At 45.1% G+C, this 18,781-nt stretch overlaps 2 protein-coding genes across 6 annotated transcripts in view; one reads left to right on the plus strand and one right to left on the minus strand.

Annotated features, from left to right (window-relative positions):
- Nucleotides 1-5,572, plus strand: part of PXK (PX domain containing serine/threonine kinase like) — a 54,879-nt gene extending 49,307 nt beyond the window's left edge. For 2 of the 3 annotated variants that reach the window (XR_005602938.1, XR_005602939.1), the window contains one exon: nucleotides 5,177-5,572. The gene's annotated coding sequence lies outside the window, so the exon portion shown is untranslated. Of the gene's footprint in view, nucleotides 1-2,791; nucleotides 2,917-5,176 lie in introns of all 3 variants that reach the window. The other variant, XR_005602937.1, reaches the window with a different exon arrangement.
- Nucleotides 85-17,578, minus strand: ACOX2 (acyl-CoA oxidase 2). Of its 3 annotated transcripts, none has more exons than XM_010390160.4 (15): nucleotides 17,436-17,578; nucleotides 16,452-16,629; nucleotides 15,146-15,308; nucleotides 12,377-12,528; nucleotides 11,995-12,102; nucleotides 11,263-11,382; nucleotides 10,661-10,776; nucleotides 10,091-10,263; nucleotides 8,860-9,022; nucleotides 8,016-8,206; nucleotides 6,712-6,873; nucleotides 5,641-5,746; nucleotides 3,438-3,655; nucleotides 1,564-1,693; nucleotides 85-830 (listed from the first exon to the last, which is right to left on the minus strand). In XM_010390160.4, the coding sequence occupies exons 2-15, from the start codon at nucleotides 16,609-16,611 to the stop codon at nucleotides 768-770; spliced, it is 2,025 nt and encodes a 674-aa protein (XP_010388462.1). In that variant the 5' UTR covers nucleotides 16,612-16,629; nucleotides 17,436-17,578; the 3' UTR covers nucleotides 85-767. The 3 variants fall into 3 exon arrangements, with proteins under 3 accessions (XP_010388462.1, XP_010388461.1, XP_010388459.1); XM_010390159.3 differs by having other exon boundaries at nucleotides 16,452-16,677; XM_010390157.3 differs by having other exon boundaries at nucleotides 16,452-16,738.
- Between the last annotated feature and the right edge of the window lie 1,203 nt (nucleotides 17,579-18,781).

Consider the following 18,781-nt stretch of genomic DNA (forward strand, 5'->3'; position numbering starts at 1 on the left):
CTTCATTTACTAGCAAATTAATGACTGGCCTGGATCAGCCTGCTCTTTCCATAATTATGAAGTATAATAATTAGAGAAGCAGTATTCCAAATAATACACTTTATTGGAGCTCAGGATTTATAGAAAGACAGTATGAGCAGCTCTAGTAATGGGAAGGTAAATTCTGCAGACTGGAGATGGCATCAGCTTTGTCTGCATCTTCATTAGGCAGGAATATTCCAGTACTGAGCAAATCAAGAGCTATTTTAATTGTCAAAACAGATGTGCTTTCTAATACACTTTCTGATCAAAGAGAAGAACTTGTTCCTAAAAATGCAGGATCGTAATTTCACTGTGGATTTTTCAGTGAAGTTGGTTGGTTTGGGTTTTTTTGAAGGCACTGTATGGTTATAACACACTGAGAGAGGGTTCACAGTGTGGTGGCATTTTTTTTTTTCTCAATCATCATGTAGTAGATTTAGAAAAAGAATAAGAAAGCCAAATGCGAGAGTTTTGATGCTGTCAAGACACTTGATAGAAAGGATAGAAAACAGTGAACCCTGGACCATTCCTGACTAGATTGTCTCACAGCAGCGGGTACCACTCAGCGCTGTTGGCATCTGTCTAATTGCAAATGGCTGGCTGAGAATCTTTCCTACTTGTTGTAACTGTAAGTAAGCAACTGATTACTGATTATTAATTCTGATTAGTCATTACTGATGCTTCATAAATGTACTGCTGCACAAAGAACAAGAGGAAATGCATGCCCTTCACTTGGAACATGGTCTTCATAATTTCGATAGTGTGTTATGCAGAAGTGGCTTCAAATACCTCTCGTAGGCTGGGCTCATCTGTTCAGAAAGAGAATGTGGAAGGGAATTAATGGCAATTAAGACGGGAAAGGCTGTAATTTTTTTCTTAAGAACAATCTCTGAAATACAGAAAGCTACACTATTAAAAAAAACCCCAACCAACAAACCACCAGCTACTTCAACTATATGTAAGATCTTTTCCCCTATATGTGCTGTTCTTCATAACCAGCACACCATACTCATCCCAAAGGGGACAGCATACTATTTAACCTAGAAAATATGCTTGGAGTTGAATGTTTGCTGAAGGTAAATTTTGTGTTCAGCTGTAGCATTTCAAAGGGATACTGATTACCACAGTAAAAATCTCACTCAAGGCCAAATGAGTTTCAAACAGAGCAATACATGTTTACATCACACATAATTTTACATTACTCCACAGTATGGATGAATTGAGAAAGCAAAGTGCTAAAGACCATGAAGGATCAAATTGCCTTGTTTAACACTTACACTCTTTCTGATTAAACATGTTATTAAAACTCCCAAGTTTTGCACTAGTAAAAGTATCAGTGTATAGAAAATACCCTGCCTTTAGTGCTGTTCCATAATAAGTAAATACACTTTTATTTTAGCTTATTCTGTACAACGTGATACAAATCCGTGAAACAAAGAGGAATTAAAAGCTCTTGTCTCGCATCTATATTGCTTTTGTTAGAAGAGAAGCAGTTTCTGGTCTGGCTGCTGGGGAAGCTGCCCAGCTCTAGTTCATCCCTACCTGGTTGGTGGGTGACTTCTGAGCCCACTCGTAGAGCCGCTGGTAAACCTGCCCATCATAGCTGCCCAGTGCAGAGTTCAGGGTCTTGTCTGTGAAGTCAAAAGCATCCACCAGTGGAACAGCGTCCTTCCTACGGAGCACAGGAGTCACATTCCTGTTACTGAGAGGGTACTGCTTTGCAAGATGGGAAAATAAAGATAAACTTGGAAGTCATTTGCCCAGGTTTCTCCTGGAAAGCTTGTGCCAGTTGTCCTCCTTGTCTTTACTGGGGGGGGAAATCCTGCTTCTTTTAATTCCTCAGAGGCATCTCTAGGTGACCCTGCCTTGGCAGGGAAATTGGACTAGATGATCTCCAGAGGTGCCTTTCAACTCTAACAATTTTGTGATTCTGTGATGTTCTACTAATGCCCTGAGCTGTCTGCAGTGCCAAGCGGGTGTTTGCAGGGTCTTGTAATCACCTGGGCTCCATCCCTAATTCAGGACTCAGTCTCATGTCAGATGTTTTCTCAGTAGTCTCTGCCAGTTTGTTATTTTGCTTTTTGTCTTTCATTTTTCTTAAGCTGTATGTGTTTGTCTTATAAAATGGAGTAAGGTTCCTACTAGACTGCTGTGAAGTTGCTTTGGTGATCCCCAACCTTCATCTACCTTTCAGTATTTCTGTTGCCTCATCACGAGGTGTTGAGGTCTTCTGTTCATGTCTGTAAGAGCAAAACAACCCTGACCCATCCAAGGGCTCATCTAGCCCAGGGGCCAGTCTGACAGCATGCAGAGACACAGCACAGGCAGCATCTCCTAAGCAGGAGATGGTTTCTTTTTCCTCATCTTCCCATCACCTTGGGTATAGGAAGTTGTGCTGGCTGTACCTCACACCGGAGGTACCAGGATGCAAAGTGGTTTGCTCAAATGTTGGCATTTGCATCTTCCAGTTCCTTTTGGGGAAGAGCTGTCTGAGGGTTTGGGAAAGGCTGGGATTTTGCTACAGACCAGGAGTGGTTGTATCCTTTCTACTAACTGTAAATATGTAAATACTCCATTCTTGAATCCTGTTAACAAGGCATGGACTAACACAGAAATTGCAAGGAATTCCAAAGACAGTGTGTTAGGCTTTTGAAAATGTTATGTTAAACTTATCACTTAATTCAGATTCTGCTGTCAGTTCTGAAAACCCTTGCTATTTGGCTCAGCTCTGTTCAGCTCTTGCTTATAGCATGTTCTTGTTTCTCTCCAGGTGGCTTAGGTAGAATTTTACATACAGTAGCAACTCCTGTGCACCATAAGTTATTATGTCCTAAACAAACAGCACTGAGTAGTGAAAACGGAACCCTTTGTCAAAAAGCCTCTATGGGTGTTGTGGTAAGTGAAAACCTTAACATAATTCAGAATTCAGAGAGTTGGTGATAAATGGTGTTGAGCAGATGCATCTGAAGTAGCTGTAGGCAGGATTGTTTGGGTACCAATTGCAGCTCAGCCATGGCAACAGAGTAGGCTGTATTAGCTGTGGCTTAAGCAGATTTTGCAATGTGTGATGGGTTGCTGTGGCTGCCTCCTGCCAGTGTGCTCTGACTACATATTTTCCTGCTTTCACTCTACTGCAGATGGTAGAAAGTGTTCATGACTTCTTCATTTATAATTTAAGATTTCGTGTTACAGAACTTTAGCGATTGCAGAGGAGCTGGACACTTGGGTCTATTTTGCCATTGAAACAAGCTCTGAGTAGATGTTTCAATCAATTTCTAGTGCTGCCAGGCAATGAAAATGAAAACTGAATGAGGTGAATTGACTGTGGAGATGTTGCCATAGGTACAGCAGCACCCTTTTATATCTATCACGGGGATAAACTGCATAGCTGTGTGTGTACTGCCAAAGTAGCTCACCGAATGACAGCCAGGAGGTCCAGGTAGGATGCTGTGACCATGTCCATTTGAGCTGGAGATGTGTATCCATCGTGCAGGAAGGCTCCTGTATTTGAGAAGATCCCATGTAGTGCAAAGAGGTCACAGAGATGTTTCATAATCTTCTGGATGCCAGCCTTGGTCTCGAGTTTTTCCACAGTTTCTGCAAAGTTTTTCACTGCAATGTAGTGGCAGTGAGCCTGGAAAACAATCAACAGTGAATGCACCTCAAAACACTTTTAGTAGGCCAAGTGACTCAAGTGTTCTTGCAAAGAATGTAAAACCTTTTCATTTCCCTGGCACTTCTCCAGTCTGTATCCTTTGTTTGCTGGGTGACCAGGCCTTTTGCATTCCTGGCTTACAGCAACAGCAGAAGACAGAACGTATAAACAGTCAACACTGTGGTATTTGTAAACTCCAGAAAACTGCTTCAGAAATCATGGTAGTACTTATTCTAAATACTTCTGATGAATTTCCCTAAGAGTGTATGTGAAGGGAACACATTGGAATGTGCTGTGTTCTAAGTGAATGTTGGTTGTACATCAACAGGAGAAAACTTCTGTTGAAGACCTTAGACTCACGGTACTTTGGGATCAGTGTCTATGAGACTTCAGCTCCAGAAACACCATTGTCACAGAAGAACAACCAAATTTACCTCCCACTTTTGTGGTTTTAAGTAAACTGGTAATTTCTGGGTCAGACACCAGTAGAATGTCTGACCCAAAAATGACAGAAATATTAGCTGAGGTGCAGAGCAGATGAATTAGGCTGACTCCACCTGTCTTTGGAGTGACTCTTGCTACATTGACACTGCTGTGGGTGGTTGGTGGTGCTGGGGTCTGTGTGGGTTCACTCCCCCACTGCACAGTTCCCCTCCAGCTGTAGGTGTAAGCATGGCACACCTGCACTGCAGCTCTTCCTGCTGGCACGGTGAAGCAGCAGAGGTGGAGGCCAGTGTGAACTGCAGAACCTGCCTGAGAAGCTGAGTGGCCCTGAGTGGCTACTCAAGCAATTAACCTGTGTGGAGTCTGCCCAGTGTCTGAGCCACTCAGCTGAGAGCTGGCAGGCATCAGTTCATAGAGTTGCCATGCCAGATGTGTGGGTCAATCTCCAGGGAAGGTATGGAATAAGAAGTAAATAGAGAATTGCCCCAAGAAGGCAGCAGTATATAAAAATTTGAAAGTTATGGGGAAAATTCAAGGGGTTTGGGTGACTTTTTCCTGTCCCTGAAATATTTACGAAACTTTGGGGGCGTGGATCCCATTTTCTGAAGAGTCTAGCAGCAGCACTGACAATACCACAGCCAGCCCTCTGCATATGTTAGGCTCTTCAGAAACAGTTAATGATGTTAAAATAAGTTATGGACCTGTTTCAAAATCTTCTTTTCCTCAAGGAAGGAAGGAAGGAAGGAAGGAAGGAACGGAGGGAGGAAGGCCTTCACCATAACTGTAGAGGAATTGCACTTAATTGCATATTAAAAAAAGAATTTTGGTTTTTGGAGATACAGAACTATCAACAGATTTAGTTTTCATTGATATTTAGGGCTTTTATCCCCTTGTTTTCTTTTCTGCTTAACTCTAATTCACCCTTGTTTTAGGGAACAAATGCTGCCGTCCCAAAGGTACTTCAGCTGAAAGCATCTCTTATTAATTTGATTTGTTTTATCTTTCAGCAGTAGTTAACATTGCACTTACCACTGGTTTTCACTCTTTTCCCTGCAGTTATCTTTCCAGCAGATGGAAGAAATACCAGGCATGTTTCACCCTTTGCTGTGACTCCATCAGCTTTCAGTGGAGTGGCTTTGGGAAGACTTCTCTGGGAGCCAGAAATGCTGGATTCTTATAAAAAGATGAGTGTTGGCTGGAGATGGTGGGTTTTTGTTGCAGGATATGGGAGGTCTGATTCTGCCAGTAGTAGCAGCGTAACTGTGAATGTATTTTTTCTCCCTTTCATTTCTCCTAGTCTTTTTCTACCTGGCCTATACAGGCAGCAAATTTTTCAGATCTGGAATTGCTTCTTACTACAACTTTTCCACCATGCAGACCACAGTGACAATCTTTGTGGTGTCTCTTAGATGTCAACAGGAAACAATAAACAGCACTGAGGTTTTAAGCTAATCATGCCATTTCTGTTGCATATTGTTTCATAATGACCAACATCAGATATGCAGATAAATTCTGCTAACCTTTGCAGCCTGCACCAGCTGCACTGTGCACTGGTTCCACGCATCGTGCTTTTTGACTCCAGACTGAATCAAGTCCTGTAGCTTTTCTGCTGTGCTGCTTGTGAGCCTGGAAAATTGAAAAAGCATGAAGTATATTGTATGTGAATGTAGCATCCCACATGCATGAATTTGCACTCGGGAGTGATGTGTGACTGAATGGCAGACTGGAATTTCTGACATCTGAAGTTATCTACACTCAGTATGAGTGAACTTAGATTATGCAAAATCTAAGTATAAATTGTGAGAAGAATGCAGACCACCCTTGTACTGAAGGATTTCTGCCTTCTCAGCTTCCAGAGTAGTTTACCAGGGGTTTGGCTGAGCTTTTCTTGGGTTGTGTGTGTGTAAGGAGAGTTTGCAAAACAAACAGTAATACTGGACAGCTGTTCCATTACGTTTCTCCTTTTCTACACAGGGATTCAAATCCTGTTCCCATTGATACTGAAGCTTTTGGATAGTGGCTGTTTTTACACTGGTTTCAATGACAGCAGTGTTGTCCTTTTACCTGATTTGCAGAGGTGACACCTATACAGCCCATAACTGTGTACATAATTCTGAGACCACTCATGGTACCATTTTAATTTGTGTTGAGTTGCTGAATGTGTAGTTGAAAGGCTACAGACAGAATGAGAGGCTCTGTTCTTGCTATGGTTTAAACTGAAAACAAACATCACTTTCTCAGGTATGTGAAATTTTAACATTCTATATAGAATTGCTCAGCATCCAATAAAGATTTTACTGGATGGCAACTCAGTGATGTGGTCTGGGATTTATTTTAATAGTGCCATCAACTTTGTGAAATGTAGTCGTTTGGTAGCACATGGCTTAAAAACTTCTGAGTGTGAAAGCCTCATACTGAACATCTGACATGGCTGTTAATCCTGTGTAGCCTTCCTTTTCTTTTTCAGGAACAGATGGTGCCAATCCTTGTTTAACTTACATTATGTCCCTTTAAAGCAAGGAAAAAGCTGTGCTCTTAACACATTTCTGATGTCAAAGAGAGAAATCCTGTCTCCCGTCCTGTGTACTGACCTGACTGCCACGTGTTGATAGGCCTCAGTGTAAATATCTGGACTGAGAAAATCCAACTTGTTCTTGGCTGGACACTTCCCGTGTTTCACTGCAGCCAGGTAAGTGACAGATGGTGGCACAGGCTGGCCAGCACTGGCTGCCATGAAGCACTTAATCAGGAACCTGGGAAGAGGGTAACAGTCAGAGCAGGGTATGGTGGTGATCTCCTCACAGCAAACAGTCATGCAAAAAGTAAATGGGCTCAGGTGAGCAGCAGCAAGGTGTGACCCATCCCTTCAGTGGCCCAGAATGAACAAGTAATGACCTTTTGTTTTGCATGTTACTCACAATAACCTGACCTGTGGTGGGTCTCAGGGGTGGTCTGTCTGCCTTATTTAATACTACAGCAATCCATAATGGTAATTTTTTCAGCAGAAACTTGCTGTGGCTATTAGCAGTCTCAGCAGTGTAGTGATTAGATACATTATTAACTCTGCAACCTGAGTCTCAATGCTCTGGAGCTTTAATGGTGATTTGGTCTTCACCTCTGTGATCCCCAACACACAGTCACATTATGTTAACACATGAGACCCTTGGAGAGAATTTACAAGGAGCATTCCCCACTCCCTTAGTTTTTTGGTACCTCTGCTATGAGCTAGACTGACCAGGTCTGGAATTAAAAGGGTACAGCATTTTTCTTGACCTTGCTGTTGATCTTGCAAAAAGCAGTAATGAGTGCAGAAATGTCTGCATGCAGCATAGAGCTATGTGATGGCTCTGACCCTGGGAAGTGCCCCGATTTTCTCCTTCTAGTAAAAACATACATTATTAAAAGTTCAAGCAGCTGTAGTTTCTTTATCCAGTATTTCATCTACTCTTGATAATCATCAGTCTGCGTGTTTGGAGGAAAGTGATGTTCTTGAAGCATGACTCATCCACTTTCAGTATCCAACAACTTTGCTTTCTCTGAATTGACCTCATTTTACCAATATTGTGTTACATAGTACCATTGTTACACTGGTTGCTTAAAAAATTAACCACAAAACTTTCACAGCAACACCTTTGCTGTGCTACCAGGCAAAGAGGAAATGAGGTTATGCAGAACAGCACCTGCAGACATCCCCAAACCAAAACCAGAAGAGATAATCCAGTTCCCATACACTTCCATGCTTGTTAGACTGAAGACATGAATAGTTTATGTCCTGAGCTGTATTTTTAGAAGGTGCTGTGAGAAAGGAGTAGCTTGTTTTACTGGTTTTGGAGAAGTGGTAAAGGCTGAATAAATGAGGGGGCAGGCTTTTAGATTAACATATTTGAATTGTTACCTGGCAGCTTGCAGGAGCAAAATGGTGTTTTCTCCTTCATAAATACAAGAGGCAAGTATTTTGGTATACAAGGAAGGAAGTCCACTCAGCAGGGAGTAGCCATGGCCCCCACAGGCCCGGAGACAGATCTCCACTCCTGCAGTGCAGTGCTGAGTGATCACAGCTTTAAAACCTGAAGATAATGCATGTAGCTATTAAAAATGAGAGGGAAAAGCAGAGTGTTACTGGTGGAATCCTCAGAATAAGTTCATTTTTTAAAATTTTGTGCAGTGTCTAGGCATGAAATCCCTGTCAAGTCTCCCCCTGCATGGTGGTAGCACCCAGTTCTCTGAGCCGGGCCTTTGGTGTCTGCCTGGAATGCTGCACACACTCCTGCTAGGCACACTGTGGTCAGTTTATACATTTTTGGGTTTCTCTCAGCCAGTTCTGGGTTTGGCCACCTTTGTTCAGAGTGTGTTTTCATTTCAAGCACCCAATTGCAAAATATTCTGTTCTGTCTAAAAAGTCGCATTTTTGGTTTTGGCTCAGAAGTATGCGCGTGTGCATTGTAGATGGAGTTGTGTAATAACACTTTGTGCCACCAGCTACTTGGAACGAGGCTTTCAGCCAATGGGCATGCCTTTCAAGGACTTTTCACTCTGCAATGGTTCCCAAACCAAAAAGTTTGGGGTGGTAGAGCGAATGCTGTTGCTGACTGGTTGTGGACCTGGGACACGTCATTTGAGCTCTTAGTGCTTCCTCCTCTACTTCTCTAGTGGTGAGGGGAATGCTTGTCCAGTTTGCTGAAATACTTTAACATTTAGAGATGAAAAGTGCTGAATGAGCTAATCCTGCTGCAGCTCACCTCTGGCAGCATGTCAAAGTTCTTCTTCTGGATCTCTATGTACCCCCTGTTCAATAGCTCCTGCAGGTAGTCATTGATGAAATGAAAGGCATAGGCTGCTGCCAGCTGGGGCAGCAGTTTCTCTTGCTGAGTCTGGTAGTCAAGGATTTTTGCTTCTTGTTCCCTGTTGGAAGACAGCTGATGAAGCAGGGAAAGTGTGGACATGGTCACAACTACTGTTACTTTACCGGCTGCAGAACGAAATGGCATTTTTCATTACCAAGAAGCAGTGTGTGAACGGGACTGAGCTGACAGTGTGGCAGCAAATCTGCCCAGCTTGCTGAGCTATTGGAGAAACAAACCCAGAACAGCCTAACAGTGTAGAAAAGGCACTGTGTGGTCAGTCAGTACAGAGGGGAACAGGCACTGCAGGAGAGGAAGAGAATGAAGCCTTCAAGGACAGCAAGTTGTTAGGTGTTCCAGGAAAGGCAGTGGCATTGCACCCTGATAAACTTTGGCTTTTCAAATGGAGTCTTTGTGGCCCGGTGCATAGAAATGTTTCCCTGAAAATATTTGACTCTGAATTATTTGAAGTCTTCTGAGCTTTTGTTGGATGTTCTTTATCACTTCTGCTGTGGTTGGTACATTTAGGGCTTCAATTGATGGAATTGGTTATTACAATAGTTCAGCTGCTGTGCTTTTCTGTTTGGTTTGTGTTTGAACAAAACCATGTTTTCACTAGAATCTTTCTGCTTTTGAAAGGAGATTTAAATGGAAATCTTTGTAATCCATTCAAATCAATGTATCTCTTTAAAAATAATGGGGATTCAACCCTGAATACAATTCAGTGATTAAAGTGTGGATATTGGATTTCTGGATGTTGGAAGGTACTTTAATGTTGCATCCACTAGTAAAACTCTATGGAATAAGAATTCAGCAACTTGTTCACTTTGTCTGGATTCTGCTGAGTTATGGGATTACAGGGGACAGCCAGTTATAAAGAAATAAGGTCTGTGTGAGCCACTGACCTATTAAAAGTATGAAACTTATCTTGGAAAGAACTGTAAACATTCTCTTGTACTTTGACTGAAGCTCATTAATGTAAATAATGGGGAAGCATGTTTATCATGGCCTGTCTGGGCCAGGAAATCAGCCAGTGATGGGCTGAAAGATAAGATGAAGAGAAGAAATACAAACTGGTGTGGGGGAACACAGTGTACAGTCCCCTTCCCACGGGGATGCATGGTATTACCCAGGCTTTAGCTTGGACTGCCGGCGAACCACGGAGTACCGGATGGCGATGGTGCAAGCCTTCATTAGGGGTGTCAGAACCTCGTCTGAAATGAGGGAAATGCGCACTGTTGTCATTGTGAAATAATTAATCTTCTGTGACCCCTGTCTTACATAGGTGCCATCTGGTCGAACCTAGAGTAGAGAGAAGCTGTCAGATGCTGCCTTCTTCAGTACTACTGTGGTTGTGTAATCACTATGCACGGAATAAAATGGACATAAAAATCCTTCACTGAATGCAAACAATGCTTTTATGTGTGATAGATGAAAGATACCCATTTGAAGAGACAAATTCTTACTGTTTCTGGCAGAGGTGGGTTCTGCCTGCCCTATGATCCCCAGCTTCTGAATGTGGATTTCTTGACACTGACTTTCATTTAGGATTCAGGTACATTCTGCCCTTGATAAAACCTCAGAGACTTGCTGACACTCAAAGGAAGCCTTTTGTCCTGAATTTAGACAGGTCCCTGTTGTCTCTCTGGCTGTGGAATGAGAGTCTGATGGCGAGTTTGTGATGTGAGTCCACACATACCTCACAAAACTTGCTCAGCATGTTCTCCCTGGGGATGTGCACATTCTTCAGCAGGAGGTAGCCATTGTCAATGTGCTCAAAATTCATTTTGGGACCGATGTCTCCTGCAGTTATGCCTGCAGCAGGAGAAAACATAGCCTGCTTACTTCCACTTGAACTTTTTGCTCCCCATTTTGTGTCAAGATGGAGACCTCAAAAGAAGGGCACAATCAGCTCTGCTTCTTCCCCAGCATAGGTGATCTTGCCCAAGGGATGAAACAAGCATTCGAATGCCTAGTGGTAGTTTGTTGCCATGATCCATGGACAGATGGATCTGTGCTGGCTGGGGTCAGAACTGAGGTATTAATGCTGAGGTGCTCAGAGCAGCCCAGGATTCTGATTATGACAAGGGCTTGGTCTGGATATGGCTGAGGATATGTTAAATTTCCCTTCAGATCAAAAGGCTGGGCTTAATGATAACTACACCTTGGGTATCTGTCTTGGCTCGGCTTGGCTTGTTTTGGCAATTATATTATCTCCCTGGGCCCAATGTTTTAGAAAACATTTAAGGGCAAAACAGACAGAGCACCTGCACAAGTGATGCAGTGTCTGGGGTCGTTTACCTGGGCAGAGTGAATGGTCCTGAAGGCTGCGTATCTGCACGATGAAGGGATGGATGCCATAGCACTTCCCATGAACATACAGCTGAGCAAAGACCACTGTGTGGGTTGCTGATCTTCCCACTGTGAGAAGAAAAACAGCCCCATTCCCTTAAGATAAGATAGAGCACAAACACAGTTAAGAGAGGTCAGTACTAATTATGTGTTGGGTCAGCACAGGTGTGCACTGGAAACGTAAATCAGCTCGCTCTTAGCTCTCACAAGTTGCACCATCATTCTGCCTCTGTTGCTGCCCATGAGCCTTGGATTAACAGTTTTGTAACAGAATATGAGAAAAAATAAACAGTTTTGAGCTAATGTAATGCTGAGAGTGGGAAGTGCTGTGGCTGTTGCAGTGACTCCAGTTAGTTTCTGTGAAATATCTTCCTGAAGGGAGCCAAGATTTTCACACTTTGGTTGTCTGAGTATTATTTACAAAGAAGATTTATTCCTGCAGAGGCAAGAGCTTTCCTGAGTGAAGTTCTTCAGCCTGCAACCCAAGGGGTTTTTGTAGATGATGGTGGCTCCCTTGTGGCCTTTGAACTTAGAAAATCCCCTTTCTCTTACTTGCTTGTCCATATGTGTCTCTCTTATCGAAGTCTTCTGCTAGCACCTGGGCCCTCAAACACAGAGCTTAACCAGGGTAGATGGAGTAACTGAAGGAGGCAAAACCCAAAATACTTTGGTGGTACTTACTGTCTCCAGGCCACCACTTCATGGCAGAGATCTTTGGCGTGTTCAGTATAAACTCCTGAGTAGCAGTATCAAAAACTGCTGTTGTTTCCAAACCCTGAAGATAAGTGCCTTTAAAAGAAGAAATTTGAAAAAGATCTATGTATGTATGTATCTATGTACCTATCTCCTGGTATACCACAGGGATGGAGAGAGTGAAGGATCCCTGGAAGCTGGCTGTGGGTATTATCAGGCTTTTGTGGTTTACCCTTCTGATGAGAACCATGAATGAGAACCCAACCACCCCAGTCCCAGTCAAGGATGGACAGTTTGGAGTCAAATTCCCATGAGAATTTGGGCTGTAGCCTTGTGTCATACAGAAATGCTGTTTTTCCTGCAACCTTACCGTGTCCCAGTTCAGTCTGGGCGTAGCTTCCAATGAGCTTGTGCTGGGTGGCGAGAGGAATCCACTTGGCAATTTGTTTGTCAGAGCCCAGCACTGAAATACTTCTCATGAAGACACGGTGAAGGAGGAACGCAACATCTCCTGCCAGTGCTCTGCAGAGAAGGCACAAGGGGCGTTTCTAAGGGGATGAAGTTCCAGGCATGTGATGAATGAGGCAGTGGCACTGCAGCGGTCACCAGACAGTACCACCTGCTGCCTTTTGATTTCTGCCTTGTCATACCTTGCCCAGCACCCAGCATCAGCACAGCATCGCAGGAAAAATGCCCTTCCAAGCTGCTTTTGTTTCTTCTTTCATAACAGAGTTTGCTTATGTGTTGCTCGCTCATTATTTCACTTGGTCTTGGAGGAATTATCTGTTCTGAGTAGCAGATGCTGAGCTAAAAGCACAGTCCAGCTCCAAAGCTCCTGAGACTCTGTGAGCATTTTGTATTTTTATTTTACTTCATAGGATTTTATTTAAGTCAGATTTTCAGGCTGAACTAAAAAGAAAAAACAAAGCAGCACCCTCCTTGAGAAACCCCAAACCCTAGCAAATCAGCTGTGGGGCATATTAGACTGAATTATACAGGTAGGTATCTGGGACCTGGATTTCCTGAACATTCCCATTCTGGAGAAATACCATGGTATGTTGGGTTTGTTGCTGTACTTTTTGCTGTTTGTTTGCTGCCCATTGCTGTTAGTGAACAATACTGGGGTTCAGAGAGATTTGGCCTGAATTGAGATGTTTTCTTGTGGAAAAATTCAAATACATCCAAGTAACCCCTGGTTGTCTGGTCAGGTCCTTTGCCATCACCATCTGCATACATCCTAAAATGCACTATTCCAGAAGCTGTGTATGGGAACTTGGGTACAGTGATTTCCATGGCACAAATGAGAAATTTATGTAAGCTTTTTTTGTGTGTGAGAAATAATAAGAAAACATGAGGAATACGATTATATCCCTTTTCCTGGGATTCCTCAGAACATGACTGAATCACCTCACAGATACAGGTACGTGTACAAGTAAGTGGCTGTGCTGTTCTCAGTAGCTGAGTGGCTGTTAGCATTGCTTTACTGCAGTGCTCTAGAGAGCATCTCCTTTCACATAGATACCTTCTATTGTTAACAAATTACTCTGACCTTTCTTTTATACTAGCCCTGAGAGAGAATTAATCATGCTGAAAGAGTGTGGGGGGGGAAATATGAACAAAGACGTTAAAGGGAAATTGCTTTGATTAACAGAAAATGACTTAATGAATCCTTGGCAGCCTGGCCAGAAATAACGTTCCTTTAGCTGCTATTTGAAAAGCTGGATTTTAAATTGTGTGAGTGATTCACTGTGCTGGGCACTGGGAGCCAGGATTCTGTCATAAGAGCTTGGTGCTCACCTGGACTTTCATCAGGCAAGAGCTGCCCTGCCAGACAGTTCTGCTCCAAATCCAGCAAATGGGACAGCACAGGGCTGGCCCTGACGCAGCCCTTGGCATTAGGGGGCCTGATAAAAGCACACCTGGGTGGGAGAAAGGGTGGATTTTTTTTGTTCTGAGGGAGCAGTGGGAGCTGCTTTTTAATGGAAATATAATGGTCAGGTCCAAGAGCTCTTCATGGTACATTTCGCCCTTCATTAGTTCCACTCGCTGTAGGCAGTCAAAAGCTCAGCATAAAAAATTACCATCTTTCGTATGATGGGGACAACTTTTTAGCAGGGCCTGTTACCATAGGGGAAACAGTAATGGTTTTAAACTACAAGAAGGTACATTTAGACTAGACATAATGAAGAACTCATTTTCAATGAGCATGGTGAAACAGTGGCACAGGTTGCCTGGAGAGCTGGTGGATGTCCCCTCCCTGCAAACATTCCAGGTCAGGCTGCATGGGGCTCCAAGCAACCTGATGTAGTTGAAGATGTCCTTGCTCATTGCAGAAAGCTAGACTAGATGACCTTTAAATGTCCTTTCCAACCCAAACTGTGCTATGAGTCTATGAAACGCCAAAAAGTGGCTCTGAGTGTCGGCAGTGCTGTGTAAGGGACAGGCATTACCCTTCTGAGTGACACTGCTGAACTTGGACCTTCCTACTGGGTACGTGACCCCACCAAACACAGTGTGCCCTGGGCAACAGCCAGCCAGGAATTGATTTAACAAAGGGGGAAAGGAGGGGCAAGCAACTGAAATGTAGAGCTCAACCCCACACAGAGTGTTAAGGAAACTTTTAAAGGAAAGGAATGTGAAAATATTTTATCCTCATTTACCTACACTCACTAAGGTGAGTTTTTTCTTTTTTGTTTTCTTTTTTCCCCTTAATAAAATATGTGTTTTCTAAATACATAAAATGTAATCTTTAATTTATTTAGATGTCAGTAATGTAACTGAAACAGCACCACTTCCAGTTCTGGTTATACATTTAAAAATGTCTAAGGGGTGGTATGAGAGCTGCAGTACAAGTAAGGAGGTTGCTGAAGTGGAAATACCATATTGTGGCTGTGAACTGCTGTGATCTATCATGCTGTACCCATGTGCTGCTCTCTGAGAAGCTCCTGGTCATGTACCACCATTTTCCCTTTTCCCAAGTGTGCTGCTAAAGTAAAAACCTGCAGTACATTTTTATCCAAACCTATTTTGTCAGCTGTTGGCCTTTCCCAGCCTTTGCTGAAGCTGATTCTTGTTTGGAATACAAAGCTTTTAACAAAAAATTAGTTGTACATTAAAAAAAAAAAAAAAAAGAAATCACCTGTAAATGTACTTATATTCAGGTCCATTCTCAGTCCATCCCATCTCATACATCTTTTTCTGGAGATGAACAGCCTTCCTGACTGCTGATTCGTACCTCTCATTCTGGGTCTGGAAATACTGATTTTCTCTGCTAAATACAGGGTCGGATTCAATAGCTTCCACTGCAAAACAACACAGAACAGTTGTTTCTCCGGGGGCTGGGAAAGTGCAGGCAGTGCCTCGAGCCATGCTCAGGAGGAGCAGGCAGGACTGGACTCATGGATACTGAGGTTGTGATTTTTAGGGTGCCTGCAGGCAGGTTTTGTTTTGCCAGTTCTGGCTCCCATGGCTGTCACATATAACTCTGCAAAGCAGTGGTTTTGGGGAGGCAGGAGGGGAACGGAGTGGGCCTGAGAGAGGGGTCTGTTCAGTGGCAATGGTGACCCTGCAGGGTAAGGCACCGTCCCTGGTCAGGGTGGGAGAGGTGACTTCTGGCAGAAGATACCAAGAATCCTCCAATTGCTGTGGGGGCAGTAAGGGCTGTGGTGAGCTGCATTAGCCAGAGGGTGGCTTATGGCCGGAGCCTGCTGGGTGTCTGACTCGGGATGTTACCAGCCCATTGCACTGCTGCAAAACAACACAGAGTCACTACTTCTGTGTCAGCCTGAACACTCCCCTTGTCCATTTTGCCTTAAAACCTTGAGTCTATTCATGTGGAAGGTTACACTGAACTCCAGTGGCACTGTGAAAGGGGTGATCCCAGTGGCTGTGCTGTTTTCCTTTGCGAAGTGTGTAACATGGATGCAGTTACAAAGACAACAGGGAGGGTTTTTTTCCTCTGTTTCTTCCGAGCATACAGTCATTTTTTGGCACACCCATCATGAGTGAGAGCAGCTCAACCTGGTTGAGTCAACCCACGCAAGAAATTCCCCACCTGGCTGAGCCCAATGTGCCAAGGAGGGAAGCTGGCTGTGGTTCACATGTGATGTGCATTTCTGCACAGCAGCACCAGCCCCTGCACGCATTTCCCTCGCACACAGATGCTCGATCCTCAGTTCTTATATTCCAGTTTAACCAGTCTTGACAGAGACAGGGAATGGGAGCAGGGAGGGGGAAAAGCTTCAGACAGCAGGAGTGGTTGCGGAGGAGTCGTACTGATTTACATGAAGAGAAGACTCCAGCTCCACACTCCCACTCTTTAAAGAGATGGATAACAAGCAAATGCCCAGGAGCACATACCCACCGTGCTGCAAACGAGGAGCAGAGCAGCAGGACACAGGCATGGCCTGTGCCAGCCCCCACCAGGACCTCGTGAGGCCACTCACCCACTGCCCTCCGTATCCGCGTCTGCTCCGTGCCGCCATCCAGCAGGGCCGTGAGCTTCTCCACGCTGAAGGAGGCTGTATGCCTCTCGCTGGCAAGGTCGGGGTTCACGCTGCCAAGCACTGAGCCCTGTGGGTACTTGCTGGTCTCCAGCAGAGCCATCCCGGAGGCTGTGCTGCTCTAGAAAGGGATGGGGCTCCTCTGACACTGGCACCCGTCAGTGGATGCCTGATGGAGATGTTGGCACAGTGAGGGGTGGTTTTGGTAGGCTGGCCAGTATTCATACAACCTGCACAAGGGTTTCATGAATATTTAGGCACTATGCTGTCCTCATTGCAATGGATAATCAAGATTTATGGCACTTTAAAGAACTCAAACAGCAGGTTTTATGACGTATTTTAAAACATGAAATATTTTTCTTTTCCCCAGGCTGTCCCCAATATTCTGTGAAAAGTTCATGCTGGGATATCCCACAACTACGTGTTAATGTTTAAGAGAGTTTCTGGCCCAGGGCTCACAGGCACTGGTGGCTCTGCCTGTGTTGCCTCTGTCCTTGGGGCTCAGCTTTACATTAACCCCTAAGCCCGTGTTAGTGAGATTTGTCACAGGACACTAGTAAAAACAAAAGCTGTGGTGAGTAGAAAATAAATCAGATTTTTCCCTTGAAGGGAAAAAGGCTGCTCCCTTTCCAAACATCAGATTACTTTAAGAAATACAAACTCTGGAAACCACTGCAAATGTGTTATCAATTCCTGCTTTTTCTGATATTCAGGCCTTTAATCCAAGGTGTCTTGCTGGAGAGAGAAAAGCCTCGGGGGCACGCGGCGGGCACACAGGGTTGGGGTAACCCGGCGCTGCCCTTGAGGCGTCACGGGGAGCGCGGGGCTGGGCACCGGGGACGCCTCGGCCTCAGCTTCCTCTTCCGCGAGGCTGCGTGAGGAAAACGCGGTTCCCTTCTCTCCGTGCAAACGCAGCCCCCCACGTACCTCGTCTCCGGCGTCCTCCGTGGAGCCGTCCGGCTGCTGCCTCCCTGCCCGAGCCGCGGCTCCCGGGCCCTGTCCCCGGAGGCGGCGCCGCGGGCCGCGGGAGTTCCTGCGAGCGCTGACCTCTGCTGGCAGGAAAATCCCTCAGCTCCCGGCGCTCAGAAGGCTCTCCGCTTCAAAACAGGACTTTCTGATCCCGCTTCAGGCAGCTGGCGCGTTGGAGATTGCACTTCCAGCTCCGTCACCAAAGTGACACCCTGCCCTTCTTCTGGATGTTTTTAATTTTGGTTTATTGTTTTCGTAGCCTGCTCCGGGTAGAGAGCAGCACCCTTCGGGCTGGCGCTGCCCCTTGCCTGGGGGTCTGACGTGCTCAGGGTTTTCCCAGCTCTGTCATAGCACTGCCCTCGGCCCTGACCGCAGCTTGGGGTGCAGGTCTGCAATGCGGGGCTGTGCCGGGGGGCGAGGGAGCCTGACACGGGGCATGAGCTGCCCTCATCTCCGGCGGTCCTGAATCTGTCCCTGCTGGTGCCCCGTGGGCAGGAGATGGGAGCTCACACCCCTCACACCCTGCTCACCCCAGCTACAGCAGGATGAGCCTGACGGGAGAGGAATCCAGCAGAGGATTCCCCCTGCCCACAGCTCATCGATGGGTCTGTGCTGCCGCTGCAGACCTACGCTGGAAACTGCTTTGTCAGGGAATGAGGTGGAACGTGTGGGGTTCACATTACGGAAGGCTTGCTTTAACATGGGAAGTTAAGCAAAGGTTGGGGAATTGGATGTAGTTTTGGGTAACGCTAATTTTAAGCCTTGTTGAACCAAGCCCGGCAGCCACGAGGAGCAGCAGTCAATGAGAGCAGGCGACTGCAATGCAGTGAGTGGTTCACGGGCAGTGGAAGGTGTGTTAGGGATCACTGGTAGATTAAAGATGCCTTGTGCTCCATCACACTCCCAGAGCGACAGGGTGTCCTATGGATGTGCCATGTTCTGGTCCGTACTGCACAGCATCACATCCCACAGTGACTCGGGGTCATGAGTGCTTGGGAGGCAGTACATCTTTTTGAAGTGCTCCATGGGATTTCTCCATTTGCTCTTACATTTCCTTCTTCTGGAGTCAGAAGTGCTTGGCCTTGTGCTTCTTGAATGCTTTTTGCAATTCAGCGAGTGAGTCTGGCTCTCCTGAAGGGAGGGTGAGGGATGACAGATTGGAAAAAGCCTGTCCCTGAATCTCTTTGCAACCTGATGTTCATGCAGATTTATATTTGGGCAGGCTCAGGTGCTGCCTGAGTAGGTCATTGCCAGTCTGTGTTAGTGAGATCTGAGCTGGAGAGCCACCGGAGCTGCACACCCAG

Source organism: Corvus cornix, chromosome 12 (genome assembly GCF_000738735.6).
Source record: "Corvus cornix cornix isolate S_Up_H32 chromosome 12, ASM73873v5, whole genome shotgun sequence".
Taxonomy (NCBI): domain Eukaryota; kingdom Metazoa; phylum Chordata; class Aves; order Passeriformes; family Corvidae; genus Corvus; species Corvus cornix.

Bases quoted from the DNA above. Each gene is read 5' to 3' on its own strand.
- ACOX2 (XM_010390160.4), bottom strand. From the start codon at position 16,611: ATGGCTCTGCTGGAGACCAGCAAGTACCCACAGGGCTCAGTGCTTGGC. The intron at 12,103-12,376 runs GTAAGGTTGCAG...CTTCTTTTAAAG, and splicing joins CCAGACTGAACTGGGACACG to GCACTTATCTTCAGGGTTTG. The intron at 8,207-8,859 runs GTGAGCTGCAGC...CATTTTTAATAG, and splicing joins ACTTTGACATGCTGCCAGAG to CTACATGCATTATCTTCAGG.